Source organism: Neomonachus schauinslandi, chromosome 2, assembly GCF_002201575.2.
Source record: "Neomonachus schauinslandi chromosome 2, ASM220157v2, whole genome shotgun sequence".
Taxonomy (NCBI): domain Eukaryota; kingdom Metazoa; phylum Chordata; class Mammalia; order Carnivora; family Phocidae; genus Neomonachus; species Neomonachus schauinslandi.
The window spans coordinates 545,291-560,155 of record NC_058404.1 but is presented as its reverse complement, the minus strand read 5'-3'; the positions used below and the strand labels follow the sequence as shown (position 1 = coordinate 560,155).

The window sequence follows — 14,865 nt, the reverse complement described above, 5'->3', positions numbered from 1 at the left end:
CTAGAGAGTTCATCTCCTTGAAGATCCACCCAGAAACACAGAGAGCTCAAAACCAGCTTGACCAGCACCCAGCAAGGAAAACCACCGGCAACCACTCGGGGAGGCACATTCTCCGAAGCGCTTGGGGAAGCTGTCGGAACAGCCAGAGGACTGGGCAGGCACCCTTCCTGGGCACAGAGTCAGGACAAGACGGGGCCCATCATTGGCTCACTGCCAGCAGCTTTTTCAGAAGCAGATGAAGCCAGAGCACAGGGTAAGGGCAGGAACAACGAAGAACGGGATTGCACATGGTGTCCAGTTACCTTTGCCAAGGAACCGGATGCTGACAACCACGGAGTCTGTCCCCAGGAGGGAGGGGGAGGGGCTGGAAAGGCAGGTGCTCTTCCCCAAGCAGGTGCAGGATGTGAATCGCAATCTATACACCCTCCAAGCCCACCCTGTCGACCCAAAGCCCACGGACCCAGCTCCCTACACAGGAGTATTTCTGTCATAAATAAACACGGAACGCCCTGCTTATTCTTTGTATTCACGAGTACCTGCGAAACAAGACACATTTGAAACACTGATGATCAGCTAGGACCACGGTCACAGGATAAAAAGAACTTGCACATAAAACTGTGGTGGATGAAGAATGACTTTTAACTTCCTAAGATGTTTTGCCTGCTAACTTCCTGTGTGGTAGCCTATAATTCTTTTAGAACCAACACACTGGCAATGCTCTGAAGAGGACTCCCATCTGTCCAACATGATGAATCATAGTTATTTTTATTGTATCCAATGAATGACCCACACATCCTTTCCAAGGGTCAATAAATGATATATTAACTGATTTTCCCTTTAAGATCGATACTCAAAGTGTCCATCCTTCAACTCCTTGGGTAATCATGAAGCTGTCCTCAAATACAGTCATAAAACAATAACAGCATTTCTTCGATTTCATCATGTAGGCACAGGATGGAAGATACTCTGTTAAAAACAGACATAAGAAATGCTCTAACAATATTGATCATATTAGAACCCTTTAGTTTCAGAAGTGGTTGGATTCTGGGTATCTGGAACCCAATGTAACCCAAATGCTGCAAAGCATATTTTTGCTTTTAATATGTAATTTGCAATTTCCCCCAATTTCAAAAATGAAGTAGACAAAGAGAAGCAATAGATTGCCATAGGGGGACATATTTATGTCACCAGGAAGAAATAATGCAAAGTAACCTGAGTTCTATAAAAATAAAATCTATCCTTATTAATTCATCAAAATCACAAGTAACCTAAGCCATACAAAAATAGTGGTAAAAGAATACATGTTTATTTCTGTCTCAAGCAGGACCACTTTGGACAACTCTTCTGTAAATGTGAAGTTTCTTGGAAGGAAAAGGAATAAAGGATTAACAGAATGAAAAGTTGGCTCAGAGCACTTATCTGAGAAAACATCTCCGTGGTGAGAAAACTCTCATTTTAAGCACTTCATCACTTTGGATTACTTGAGGTAGTATTCTTCTCTCTAAGCTTACCCTGTAACCTACAATTATCCGGCAGAAGCGACAGGTCACTAGAGTAAGTCACCCAAGGCTCACTGATTTCTTCACCAAGAACAGAGGATTTCAAGGGAGAGGTAATGAAGGGGCAGAGGGGCTCACAGACACAAAGTTGTCAGTGAGAGTCAATCCCACCTTTATGGGCCTCCTCATGGACAGGACATTACAGTGATCTATAAAAAGGCAGTGTGCTTTAGGATAGGACTTTCTCCCCTGTTTTCGTTCATTAGGTCCCTTACTCTGCCCAGATGAGCCTGAGCAGACCGTGTTCCCCACAGCCTGCTCACAGTGTTGCCAGATGTGGGGCATAAGATACTGCAATTTGTTCCTTTCCAAGCAATGAAAAAGTCACATCATCTAAAAGGAAATGGTCCACACACTCCACAGTTAGTGTTGGAGCCCAGTGTGTGAGTCACCCAGTGCCTGCACAAGACAATCTGGCTACTGGAGAATCCTGATTAATGACTTCTCTTAAACACCGGAGTAACAACCTGACCTGCCAAAAATCACAATCTTTCATCAATTCGCCATGTTTTGCCTTGGCTACCTATTCCCTTACCCAGAGAATGTGAAGGAAAATGAGAATGGTGTTGTGAGGCACATGAACGCAGATGTCCATGTTGCTTCTTGCAAGTTGTGGGGGAGGGGGTGGGGGTGACATCCCCTGGAGGTGCTACGCGGCCTCCCCCAGCCTGTGCGGAGAGCCTGGGGATTTTCTAGTCACCAACAAAATTCACCATCTGAAATAAGTACCAGGTCCGCCAGTTCCTATCGCATGCAGTGCTCCCCAAGGACACACAGCCAGCAAGTGCCCAGGACCCCAGGGAGAGTCCTTGTCTGAAGTCCTCCCCTGAGCTCTCCTGCCTCCGAGGGGACAGACAAAGGCGGTGCGCTCTACATTCCGAGCTCCAAAGCCACGCCAGCCCTGGCCCGCGGCATTACCGCCACCGACGAACAGCTCGCTACCCATCGCTTCATTTTAAGCGATACCAGACAGCCCATGCTGAGAAGTCACGAATTCCCAATTCCAAGCCCCGGCCGGAATCGCCATTCCTTTGGCAGAAGAGAACACAGGCGGCTGGAATCACAGCAGCTGAGAAGTGTGCAAGAGTCAAAGGAAGAGAGGCTGCCTCGAGTTTCCCATGCAAATCTCCAGCCACTGGGCATGCTCTCTCCTCTCTCCACCTGTGCCCCCTCCCACCTCCACGTGCGCCCTCTCCACCTGCAGCCTTCTCCACCTGCAGATCTCTCCCTTCTCCACCTGTGCCCTCTCCCCTCACAGACCTCTGATCTCTCCATCTGTAGACCTCTCCTGCCTCCAGGTGGGCCCTCTCCCTTCTCCACCTGCACCCTCTCCCCTTTGCACGTGGGCCCTCTCCACCTGCAGACCCCCTTGACCTCCGAGACACTCCGCCTTGTTGCCCCCCTCCCGACCTCTCCTAACTCTTTCCCCTAACCGTCCGCCCCCACCCCACCCCAGGTTCCCTGTCCAGCTGGCTCCAAGCCTCTGGGCGCAGCGTGGGCAAGGAGGGCGGCCAGGTGGGCTGGGGCACGAAGAGCCTGTGCCTGCCGCCCCCACCCCTGGCAGCCAGGCTGCAATAATTACATCTTTACGTCTCTGCGATGGTTAGCCAGGCCAGCCAAGAACAGCAACAGCCCCTGCCAGGGGAGGCTTGGTTACAAAACCCTGCTCCTGAAGCGCAGCGCTTAACCACCATCCCAAAAAAGCCTTGTGATCCGGCTCCCACTTGGAGAGCTAGGAGGCGGCCACACCCTCCTTGCTCTGCAGCCGCCAACCGGGCTAAGTGGTCCCTCCGCCCTCCCGGACCAGTTGCGCAAGCAGCCTGGGCTCCAGGACCCTGCGATCCACTCCAGTCCGGGTCCACCACACACCTGAGCCCACCCCAGCCCCGGCTCCTTGCAGGGGCCCGCCCCGGAGGAGCCGGGCGTGGCCCCGTCCACCGCCACTGCCCCCTCCTTGGTCTCCAGCTACCCCAGCTCGCAGGCCTGGCACCAGCCTGTCCCGCCTCCGCGGCACCAGCTCTCTGCGCGCGCCTGCACCCGGTTTGACCTAGGTCGGAGACCGCCAGCCAAGGTCAGCGACAGGCGCAGCCACAGCAAGGGGCTAGGCCACTTGCGCAGCCTGGGACCCCTGCTCAGGCTGCCCTGGGGTCCTCGCCCGCGCCCTACGCCTCCGCCGCCCCAACGGTTGGCATCTACCTCAGCGCAGAAATCCTCAGGCGCTCTGGGTTTAGCAGATGCTGCGAGACACCGCGCTGACCAGGTCAGCGGGTCTGCGCCCAAGTTACATTTCCGCCGGGGCCTGCGCACTGGGTGCTGGGCCGGGGGTGGGGGAGGCGGGGAGGCCTGGAGCACAGGGGGCTGCCGCTGGGGAGGGGCCGGCCTGCGCAAGCTGGATGCACCTGTGCCCCGCAGGGATGGGGAAGGACAGGAGGCATTTGGAGCACACCCTGCGGGCCCTTCCACCCACCGCTGCCCCGCGCCCCCTGCAGCAGGTGCTAGAGTGCTTGGAAGTTAGCACAGGGATTCCACAGGCACCTCAAAGCCTGGGAAGCAGCAGCACGCGCTCAGGACCCAGAGTAGTGGCTCCGTGCTTTGTTGTGAGGGACCTACGCCCCTGGTAAAGCTGGCTCAGTACCCGTATGCTCCCTAGGCGGAGAACAGGGAGAAGCTGCGTGTTCCAGGCGCTGGCAAGGGGGTGTCACCGCAAAGGTGCCCCGCTTCTGTCCGTCCTGCTGCTGGGGCTGCCCTAAAACCGAGCCTCCTCCTCCTTCCATGAGCGCACTTTCCCGTAGAGAACACCTGCGTGGTGTCCGCAGGCAAGAAGGGGTGGACTATGGCGGCAGCGGAACAGCCTTCCTTTTAATAGTAAACCTGCGTGGCGAGGCCGTGAGCACCATCAGTGGGGTCTGGCCGCCTCCGTGCGTTTGCTCTCAGCAACACAGAGAGGACACCGGCCGAGGAGGAGGAAGAATTAATGGAGTAGAAGTTGCGCTGACAAGCTGAGCTATCTGGACAACAGCTGAGCCCCGCTGGCCATACTCTGATAGACCGTCATTAAATTCGTGGCAATACCCTTCCAAGACCGGATTGCCTGAGAAGGAAAGTTAGCCTGCTGCACCAGTAACCAGAGGCCAGGTGCTCTTCTTCCAGGCTGTCCCCTTGTGGTCATGGGCCCAGGGCAGGGTAGGGAGCCCCATGGTAACCCGTCTGCAGTAACAGACTCCTCCAGGTCTCCACGTGGGTTGTTGGGAAGTCTAAGGGGGATAAAAGCCGAGGAAGCTGCTAGCAAAAGTGAGGTCGGCAGGATGAAGGTCTGGTTTTGGTGAAACGAGAGGGATTGGAATAGGAATCAGGTGATCAAAAATAATTGGTGGACAAGCCGGTCTTTTTCAGAAATCCCAAGATTTTTTTTAAGGTTTTATTTATTTTAGAGAGCACAAACGGGGAGGGGCAGAGGGAGAGGGAGAAGCAGACTCCCCGCTGAGCAGGGAGCCCAATGCACGGACTCGAACCCAGGACCCTGGGATCATGACCTCAGCCTAAGGCAGCCGCTTAACGACTGCGCCACCCAGGCGTCCTCAGTAATTCCAAGATCTTTAAACAAAAGCACTGTCTCCCTAAGAGTTCTTCTTCATAGAACTGACCACTCTTGTTCATCAGTTGCATTTTATCTTATTTTATTTTACAGCAAAGTTCTACATGCTGAGGGGCGTGGATACAAGGTGAATCAAAGAATCCTGTCCACAATCGCATTCTGTGCAGTGTTTCTAGCATCTTCCCATTTGCCTCTGTGGTCAAAAACTGATGAATCGTGCATGGCAAACCTCAACCAGAAATCCAGATTCTAGATTCATTTTTTAATTTAAAAGCTAACTTCACTCCTCTCCATATTTATCCTCGTCTGTTCATCTTTTTGAGATTCATTTGTTCATTCATTCACACTACAGCAACAACAAAAAAATAACAAAAATGTGCTGAGTCTGTCTTGTCTCTCAATATTTGAGCAAAACAGAGAAACAGCCGAAACAGCCACTGGACCAGGGAGCTTTCAGTCCAGAGAGGGAGTCACTTGTAAAAATATCACATGAGACATGGAGTTGGGTGCAAGTAGTTTAATTTGGAGGTCAGTCCAGGAAGCTAGAAGAGTATGACAGGGAGGATGGGAAAGTTTATCAGATGCATCACCAAGCTGGTCACCCCTGTAGACAACGGGCGCTCAGTCTGGCTGGGGTCCCTGAAGGAACCCTGTGGGCTGCCCCTCAGAATTGCTTGACTGAGGTTTGGAGGACTGGACGTCTCTGTTCATCAGACTTCCATCCCCCAGACTGACAGGTGTTTCCCCACCGGCTCACGGTAGGTGCCTCTGGCTGAGCAACTCCTGTACCTTCTAGAGAGGCTGCCAGCAGGGTCTGGGGGCAGCAGGTGAGTGCAAGGGGATTGTGCAGAGAAGCACAGTGAATCCTGAGGGCAGCTTCTGCCAGAGTCCTGGGGAAGCACTGGGATTTGGACAAGAAAGGAGCGGGGTGGGGAAGGGGATGTGGGAAGAAGGAAGAGCCGGAATGAGGATGCAGGCAGGTGGAAGGAAGGGGGCAGGTGGAAGACCCGCCCTGCGTGCTCAGAACATCGGAGTAAGCGGAACAAAGTAGACTAGGGACAGAGCGGCACGGAAGGATCTGCAGAAGTCTGGGGTTTACATGACATCGGAAGGACACCAAGTAGTATCTTGTATTCAGTAAGACCTGATGTGGGGTTTTGAGCAGGGAAGGAGGATGTTGTTCTACAGAGACAATCATGGCGTTCGTGGACAAAGTTTCAGCTCTCCCTTCCCAATCTGTACACATGTTATTTCCTTGTCTTATTACTTGAGCAGGACTTCTGGGGGCCACGTGGGAAAGTGTGGTGGGAAGGGACACCATGAAATACAGGGTTAACATGATGTAGCTACAGGGTTTTGTAGATGCTCTTTATCAAGCTGAAGTCCCCCTCTGTTCCTAGTCAAGAGTTTTTATCATGAATACGTGTTGGGTTTTGTCAAATGCCTTTTCTGCATCTATTGATACGTTCGTGTAATTTTGTACTTAGCTTAAAAGTGATGGATTACCTTCACTGATTCTGAATGGCAGTGAGATTTTTAAGACATTTTGGCTGCAATGAGAAGACTGGAGGGGGTGGGAGGGAGGAAGCAAGAGTGGAATTGGGGAGCTCAGTTTAAAATGCCTGGAGGAGGGGCGCCTGGGTGGCTCAGTTGGTTAAGTGACTGCCTTCGGCTCAGGTCATGATCCTGGAGTCCCTGGATCGAGTCCCGCATCGGGCTCCCTGCTCAGCAGGGAGTCTGCTTCTCCCTCTGACCCTCCCCCCTCTCATGTACTCACTCTCTCTCATTCTCTCTCTCTCAAATAAATAAATAAAATCTTTTAATTAATAAATAAATAAATAAATAAAATAAAATGCCTGGAGGAGGGGCGTCTGGGTGGCTCAGTCGGTTAAGTGTCTCCCTTTGGCTCAGGTCATGATCCTGGGGTCCTGGGATGGAGCCCTGTATCGGGCTCCCTGCTCAGCAGAGAACCTGTTTCTCCCTCTCCCTCTGCCCCTCCCCATTGCTCGTGCTCTCTCTTTCTCTCTCTGTCAAATAAATAAATAAAATCTTCTTTTAAAAAAGCCTGGAGGAATTCTAGTGAGAGATGATGAAGACAGCGGGGGCCAGAAACACTGCAGGGAGAACACCCTCGTGGTTTTTCTGGGCAGGTTATGAGGGGAGAGGGAGGAGAGGAAGCACAGGGATCCCACGTCTGGCTCCGCACCTGGGAAGGTGGCACTCCTGCGAGGACACCGGGTGGCAGGTGCACACTGCTCAGCCTGCACCGGACCCGGGGACGTGAGGTCCTGTGACCTAGGAGCAGGCACACCGGGGGTGGATGCGGGAGACACGCCGCAGATGACAAAGTGGAGGCTGACTTTGTCGTCAGTTCTTTCAAGTGTGTGTCTGAAAGGGATTAAGGACTTAGGGCAGGAGGAAAATCAGGTTTCTGGGAAGATTTTTTGTAAAGCTGCCAAGTCCAGAGTGGGCTTGAACTCTGGTGGGGTGTGGCAGAAGGGAAGGACAAGTTCAAGATGCAGCCTCCTCGAGGACATTAGTCCAGCGAGTAACCCCTCCTTCTCCTGCACCAACATGTTTCACGTAGCTTTATTTCTTACAACAGTTTCACGTTCACAGAATTGAGGGGAAGGTGCAGAGACTTCATATGTACTGCCTGCCTCCCCCCCACCCTCAGCCCCCCGTCATCCACACGCCCACCAGATGGTACCTCTGTTACAACAATGAGCCCACATTGACCATCATCATCCGGCGTCCATCGTGAATCCCGTCGGGGCTCACTCTCGGTGTTGGACATTCTGTGGGTTTGGACCAGTGAATGGTTACCTGGACTCACTGGTCCCCTGAACTCTAAAGTCCCAGTCAACTGTTCAATGGATGCCTGCATTTACGGGTCTAGCGAGCCTCTCAAACTTCACGGGGCAGATGCTGCCCGCCGCCCCCAAGGATGACCCTCTGAGGCTTCCCATCTGCTCCGTGTGACTCCATCCTTCCGGTTTCCGGAACAACACCGTGGACACATGCCACACTGCTCTTCTTCAGAGCCCACACGGGTCAACATGAAAACCTCTTTTGCTTTGTCGTCAAATACATCCGAAATCCGAGGACGGCTTCCTACAACCTCGGAAGCTACTACCACCCTGATGCTGGCCACCGAGGTCTCTCTAGGTGCGATGGACTCACCCTGGTCTCCCTGCTTCCTCAAGGGACTTAAGGTGTAGGTCAGAGAAGTCCACTCCTCCGCTCCAGCAGGCTGATGATTTTCCATGGCTCGCTGGGAAACGTAGAGTTGTGATAATCCCCTTTGGGCCCGTGTCCCCAACACGGAGGCCTGTTTCCTGCCTGATGGCATCCGCCCCTCTGCCCTCCCTGGTTCCGCTGCAGACACCGTCCCCCAGGAGCCTCAGGGCACATTGCGTCCCCTCTGCTGAGTGCTCTCTGCCTGGTTATCACCAAGCCTTGCTCCTCTGCGGCTAGCCTGGCCCACTTGACCTTCCTGTGGAGCCTTCCTGACTGCCACACTCGTGTCCACGTGACATGCCGTGTGTCTCCCTTCGTTCCCTTCCTGTCTCCCAACATCAGACTTTTCACGACGTGTCCGCAGCATCTGGAACAGTGCCTGACGTGGACAGACTCTGGGCTCTGGGAAAATCTATTTTCCAAGAAGTAAATTTGAGAAAGGGAGCAAACAATAAGTCAAGGTCTTAGAGAAGGTGCAGTGGGGTTGGATGGGGGCGCACAGGGAAGAAACCCACCGGGGGAACGTGGACCTGCAGGGAAGAGGGACAGGGGAGGGCAGTGGTCTTCCCCATGGCCGTCAGCAGGCTCTCTTCTTCGCCTTGGCCTTCACACCCCTAGTTCTGGGGTACCTTAGGACACCTGGTGCAGGGTGGGCGCTAAGCAGGCCCAGCACTGCTCCCATCCCTGCAGCACCAGCACCCCTGATGTGGGGCCTCGGAACCCGAGGTGACACCGTGGGTGGTCACCAAGCCACACTACCAGCCCTCCCCTGCCACCGTGCCTCTTCTCCCCATGACCCCCTCCCGCTGACCCCCTCCTGCTGACCCCCCTCTCTATGACCCCCCTCCCCTTGACCCCCTCCTGCTGACCCCCCCTCTCTGACCCCCTTCCCCTTGAACCCCTCCCGCTGACCCCCCTCCATATGGCTCCTCCCACTGACCCCTTCCCTTTAGCCCCCTTCCCCTTGACCCCCTCCCGCTGACCCCCTTCTCCTTGACCTCCTCCTTTTGACCCCCTCCTGCTGACGCCCCTCCCGCTGACCCCCTTCCCTTTAAACTCTCCCTTTAACCCCCTCTCGCTGACCCCCTTCCCCGTGACCCCCTCCCGCTGACCCCCTAGTCATGACCCCTCCCTAAACCTACAGTGTTGTATTTCAATTACATGTCAGTAAAACTGGGGAAAAAATAAATCCTTCCCTTTCTTCATTTGAATATTGATGATTAAATGGTAATGAGGAGGAGATATAGTTTAAGAGGGTTCATATGAAACTGGAGTTCCCGGCATCTCCCGACTTTCTTCTAAGGCACTAAAACTGAGAACGCGGCTAACCCGGGATTCAATCACTTCCCTCTGAGCATGCTCGAAGCACCCCCACGGCCACGCCCGCAGCCCCCGTACGAGCCAATCCACAGCCGGAGGGCGGCTGATTGGCAGCCAGCGGGAAAGACCCTGGATCCTGATTGGGCACGTCCGTTGTTGTGGGCGGGCATAGAGGGCCGGGATCCGGAAGCGTCGCCGTGCGGCTCCGGCCGCGAAGTGGGTCCCGCGGCGGTAAGCTGGGGTCGCCGGATCTCCATGGCAGCGCTGCGGCAGCAAGGTACGCTGGGTAGGGGTCTGGGGGCAAAGGCGGGCGGCGCAGGTGGGGAGCGGGGGCGCGGCCCGCCCCGATCCTGCTCTAGGACCCAGACCCCGGACCCCCGGCCCACCTCCCGCCCGGACCCCAGAGCCCTGTCCACCTCCCGCCCGGACCCAGGACCCTAGTCCGCCTCCCTCTTGGATCCCAGAGCCCCGCCCACCTCCCATCCGGACCCGGGACAGCTGCCCACCTCCCGCTGGGATCCCAGAGCCCTATCCACGTCCGTCCTGTACGGGGACCCCGGCCCACCTCCTGCCCAGACCCCAGACCCCAGAGCCCTGTCCACCTCCCGCCCGGACCCAGGACCCTAGTCCGCCTCCCTCTTGGATCCCAGAGCCCCGCCCACCTTTTGCCCGACTCTGGACCCTGGCCCACCTCCCATCCAGACCCCAGACCCAGACCCAGGCGGATGTTGGCGCTGGGGGCCCGGGAGGACCCCAGGACCCCAGGTATCTCTGGGATCCGTACCCCAGCCCTGGGTGTCCAAAGGCCCTGGGCGGAGGCGACAAGGCCCGTGGGACCCCGAAGGAGCGGGGAACACCTTTCTGTGAAGGAATATGGGATTTGCAGGGGCCGGGGTCGGTCCCCAAAGACTTTGCAGAGACCTGCAGCTTGTAGTGGAGCATACACTGTGGGACTGTTTTCCTCCCTTGGAACAGGTCAGAAGCCTTTCTGAGCCTCATTTGCTTCATCTGTAAAATGGGCATAACACTCTACCTTGTAACAGCGTTCATTACCTGATATTTTCAACCAGCACCCAAGGGGTGGAATACATTTAATTGGCTAACATTTTGGCACCTTAGAATTGAATGTGGGAAGATGCAGGGAACTCCCATCTCATTAAGGTGCAACTAGATCTCATCCCACTCAGTCATCAGCATTCAGATGAGGAAGGGGAAGGTTTTATGTTTTCCCAGTTTTACTGAGATATGATTGACGTTCAACCCTGTATAAGTTTAACGTGTGTGGCATAGAGACTTGACATGCATGCACACTGCAGATTCATCACAGTAAGTTAACATCCATGTTTTTCCTTGTGGTGAGAACTTTTAGGACTTTCTCTCTTAGCAACTTTCAAATATAGCACACAGCATCATAGACTAGGGTCACCATGCTGCACATCACGTCCCAGGAGTTATTAACTCTGCAGCTGGAAGTTTGTACCTTTGGCCCCTTTCCTCCAGTTCCTTCCCTCCACCCCTCACCCCTTCTGTTAACCACTAATCCGTTCTCTGTATCTACGCATTCAGGGGTTTTTAGAAGCCACACATAAGTAAGACCATATGGTAGTTGTCTTTGACTTATTTCATTTAGCATAGGCCCTCAGGGTCCACCTGTGTGGTTGCAAATGGCAAGATTTCCTTCTTTTTTAATGGCTGAGTGTACCATTCTGTATATACACTACAGCATCTTTATCTATTCATCCATCCTGGATGGACCCTCAGGCTGTTCCATGTCTTGGCTATTGTAAATAGTGCTTCAGTGAACATGGGGGTGCAGATGCCTCTTTGAGCTCCAGATTTTATTTCCTCTGAATAAATATCCAAAAGTGCAATCACTGGGTCGCAGGATAGTTCTATTTCTAACTTTCTGAGGAAGCTCCACACTGTTTTCCAGAGTGCCTGCACCAGCTTGCATTCCCACCAAGTGTTTGTGACCCTTCCAAGCCTGACACTGTACTCTTCCCTCTGCAAGAAAGTAGAGTCATCTGAGTGCACCTTGTCAAGTTGTCAAAACCTTTCGCAGCTCGACAGATTGAGATGAATGAAACCTTGCGTTGTTTTCCTCGGTCAGGGACCTTCTTCTCTAAAAACAACCTCCATTTCCCATTGGACCGGTGATAGAATTGTCAAAGTGAGGTTTTAAGACACTGCGGTTGGAAGGATGGATTAGCAAGAGGGTTCCCCTTTCTCCATATCCTTGCCAACATTTGTTATTTTTTGCCTTTTTGATTATTGCCATTCTAAGAGGTGTGAGGTGATCTCTTGCTGTGGTTTGGATTTGCATTTCCCTGGTGATGAGCGGTGTTGAACATCTTTCCATGTGTCTGATGCCCATCTGGATGTCTTCTATAGAAGAATTTCTATTCAGATCCTCTGCCCATTTTTTTTAATTGGCTTGGTATTTTGCTGTTGAGTTGTGTACATTCTTCATATATTTTGGGCATGAACACCTTTCAGATGCATGACTGGCAGGCATCTTCTCCCGGTCCCTAGACTTCTTCATCGTGTTGGTGGGTTTCTGTCCTGTGCAGAAGCCTTTTGGTTTGATGGATTTTCACTTTTGTTCCTTGTGCTTTAAGTTTCCTGTCCAAAAAACCATCACCAAGACCCATATCGAGAAGCTCTTTCCCTGTGTTTTCTTCTAGGAGTTTATGTTTTCAGGTAAAAGTGAAGGTTTTTTGATACATTTCTTATGTTACTTGGATTGGTTCAGGCCGTGATTATTTTTTCTTTTCTACATTTAAAATGGATGATTGTGGTTTTGCCCTTTGAAATGAAAAGTCAAGTGTCCATTATAGTTAATAAGCACTTGTTTAAAATAAGAAATGGAAACTAATTTCTCAGTAAGGCAGAATATGGAGAGCAGTGATTAGAGTTCCTATCTCTGTGGCTTCCTTTATAGGAGAACACTGTGCGCACGCCTCCCTACTGTTCTGCACCCTGCTGAGTCCTGACTTCCTCCTATGAGCTTTAAAAACAGATCATCACAGGTTGAAATGGCTTAATTTCTAACCAGTCAGATGTTAGTCTCCAAAATGAACATTAACAGATCTTGAGTACTCAGACCACTGTTCTTACATACGCTGGAAGCAGGAGCGAAGACTCTGCAGGTTTGTGAGCGGGCCTAATGCAGGTGGCCACCCTGGATCTTTGCGCTGGCTGCAAGCCCGAGCAGTCTTCCCCGTCACCAGGGGTCCTTCCTGGACTGCACAGCCACTCTTTCTCTTCATCCCCTTCTCGCATCCCACGTGTGTTTGTGGCCCTTCCAAGCCTGACACTGTACTCTTCCCTCTGCAAGAAAGTAGAGTCATCTGAGTGCACCTTGTCAAGTTGTCAAAACCTTTCGCAGCTCGACAGATTGAGATGAATGAAACCTTGCGTTGTTTTCCTCGGTCAGGGACCTTCTTCTCTAAAAACAACCTCCTTTTCCCATTGGATCGGTGATAGAATTGTCAAAGTGAGGTTTTAAGACACTGCAGTTGGAAGGATGGATTAGTAAGTCTTGGAAGTCTACAATTTAAGTGGGAAACAAAATATTAGTTTTGTGAGTCTTTTTAACAATATCACTGATGAGCATGTCTCTGGGACAACACTTATGCTTCCAGAAACACTTATGGGGGAGATTGCAGTTGGAAAAAGATTCTAAGCACCCGTAACTTGTCGAAGCCTACAATTTGTGTGGCAAGCGGAGAAAGCCATGGCTGGTGCAGACTTCCCCTCACAGCTCTGCTCTCTCGCTGCCCTGCCCCCCTTCAGAGACACAGGGTCGCCTGCAGAACTCTCACTTCACACTCACTCATGCAGCAAATATTCACTGAGTCTGCTGAGTGTGTGTGACATCTCGTTCAGGCCCTGGGAACGCAGCAGGGAATCAAACGCTTTCATTCTAGGCAGGTCCCAGGTTGTTCCTTTGGGCTAGGGTCATGGTTGCGGATGAGCCACATCCCAGGAAAAAGATACTGCGCCTGGCATGGACCGAGAAAGCATGACAGGCTGCAGCAGTGATTCTAGGGGCTTCCCTGAAGGCAGAGTGCTTCCGCCAGGTCCTGAATCCTCCCGACACCCAAATTTCTCCTGAGACGATTTGTAGCGAAACTCTGCGGGATTCATGGGGAGGATGTTTTGCCTTTGCAGCAATACGACTTGAGTAAGAAGCAAATTTTTTTTTAATGTGCTCTATTTTATGTGGGAAAATGTGTGAATGGTACTAGCAGATGTCTCCTGGGCCAGACTTTGCAAGCCTCTGGGAGGTAACAGGCAGACCTGGAATGAACAGCTCTCCGTAACTGAAGCGAGTCCCATGAAGGCCCCCATATCCTAAGCGGTCTTCCTTTGTGCTGTGGGAGATTGGGTGAATATCCAGCATGTAATCAAGTGCTGGATCAGGTGGGGACCGGCTGGCTCCGAGGAGCCGAGGTAGAGGAAGGAGCACGACAGCGTTGGGAATCGGGAAGGATGTCCAGGCGGATTGGGCGGCAGCTGCCACGGGCCAGCTCCCTATGGAATGGGCGATCCCGGGGACGGCGCGGGCTGCAGGAGTGTCTGGTCCCCATCTCACACGGTGCTGGCCTCAGGAACTGCACAGGTCACTCTTCAAATGAGTGACCAGGCGTAGTGTCCCTGCCACCTACCTAACAGGTGCCTCCCCTGCCTTTCCGGGTGCCTTCTTGTAGTGGGAGCAGCGTATTTCATGAGGTAGCTCATCCATTTTTAGAAAACCTGACTGTGGTATGTCTCCCTGGGTCTAGTTTTGCTGCTTGGAGCCTGAGCAGCAAGTGTGGTAGCCCCTCACGCGATGGTGCCTCCTCAGAGTCTCGAGCACCACATCGTCCCTGCCTCCCAGCTCCGGACGCTGGAAGCTCTGTGTGCTTCGGAATGCCTCTCGCGGGAGGCATGCTCCAGCTGGCCTCCAAAACAGAGAACACTTCAATGCTGGGACGGGACGGCCTGGTGAGAGCGTGGGCTCCACCCCTGGGCCAGGAGCAACACAGCTCTGGTCCTGCTTCTGCCCCTCACCGCCGTCCCGCGGACGCCACCGTCCCTCTCTCCCTGCCCCTCACCGCCATCCCTCTCTCCCTGCCCCTCACCGCCGTCCCGCGGACGCCACCGTCC

The 14,865-nt window shown here is 53.1% G+C and overlaps 1 protein-coding gene across 1 annotated transcript in view; it reads left to right on the top strand.

Annotated features, from left to right (window-relative positions):
* The first annotated feature begins 9,897 nt into the window (after nt 1–9,897).
* The window catches only part of ERICH1 (glutamate rich 1), a 51,131-nt gene continuing 46,163 nt past the window's right edge, over nt 9,898–14,865 (top strand). Inside the window, exon 1 of the mRNA XM_044911499.1 lies at nt 9,898–9,991. Coding sequence (XP_044767434.1) covers nt 9,970–9,991 — 22 coding nt within the window. The 5' untranslated portion in view covers nt 9,898–9,969. The remainder of the gene's footprint in view (nt 9,992–14,865) is intronic.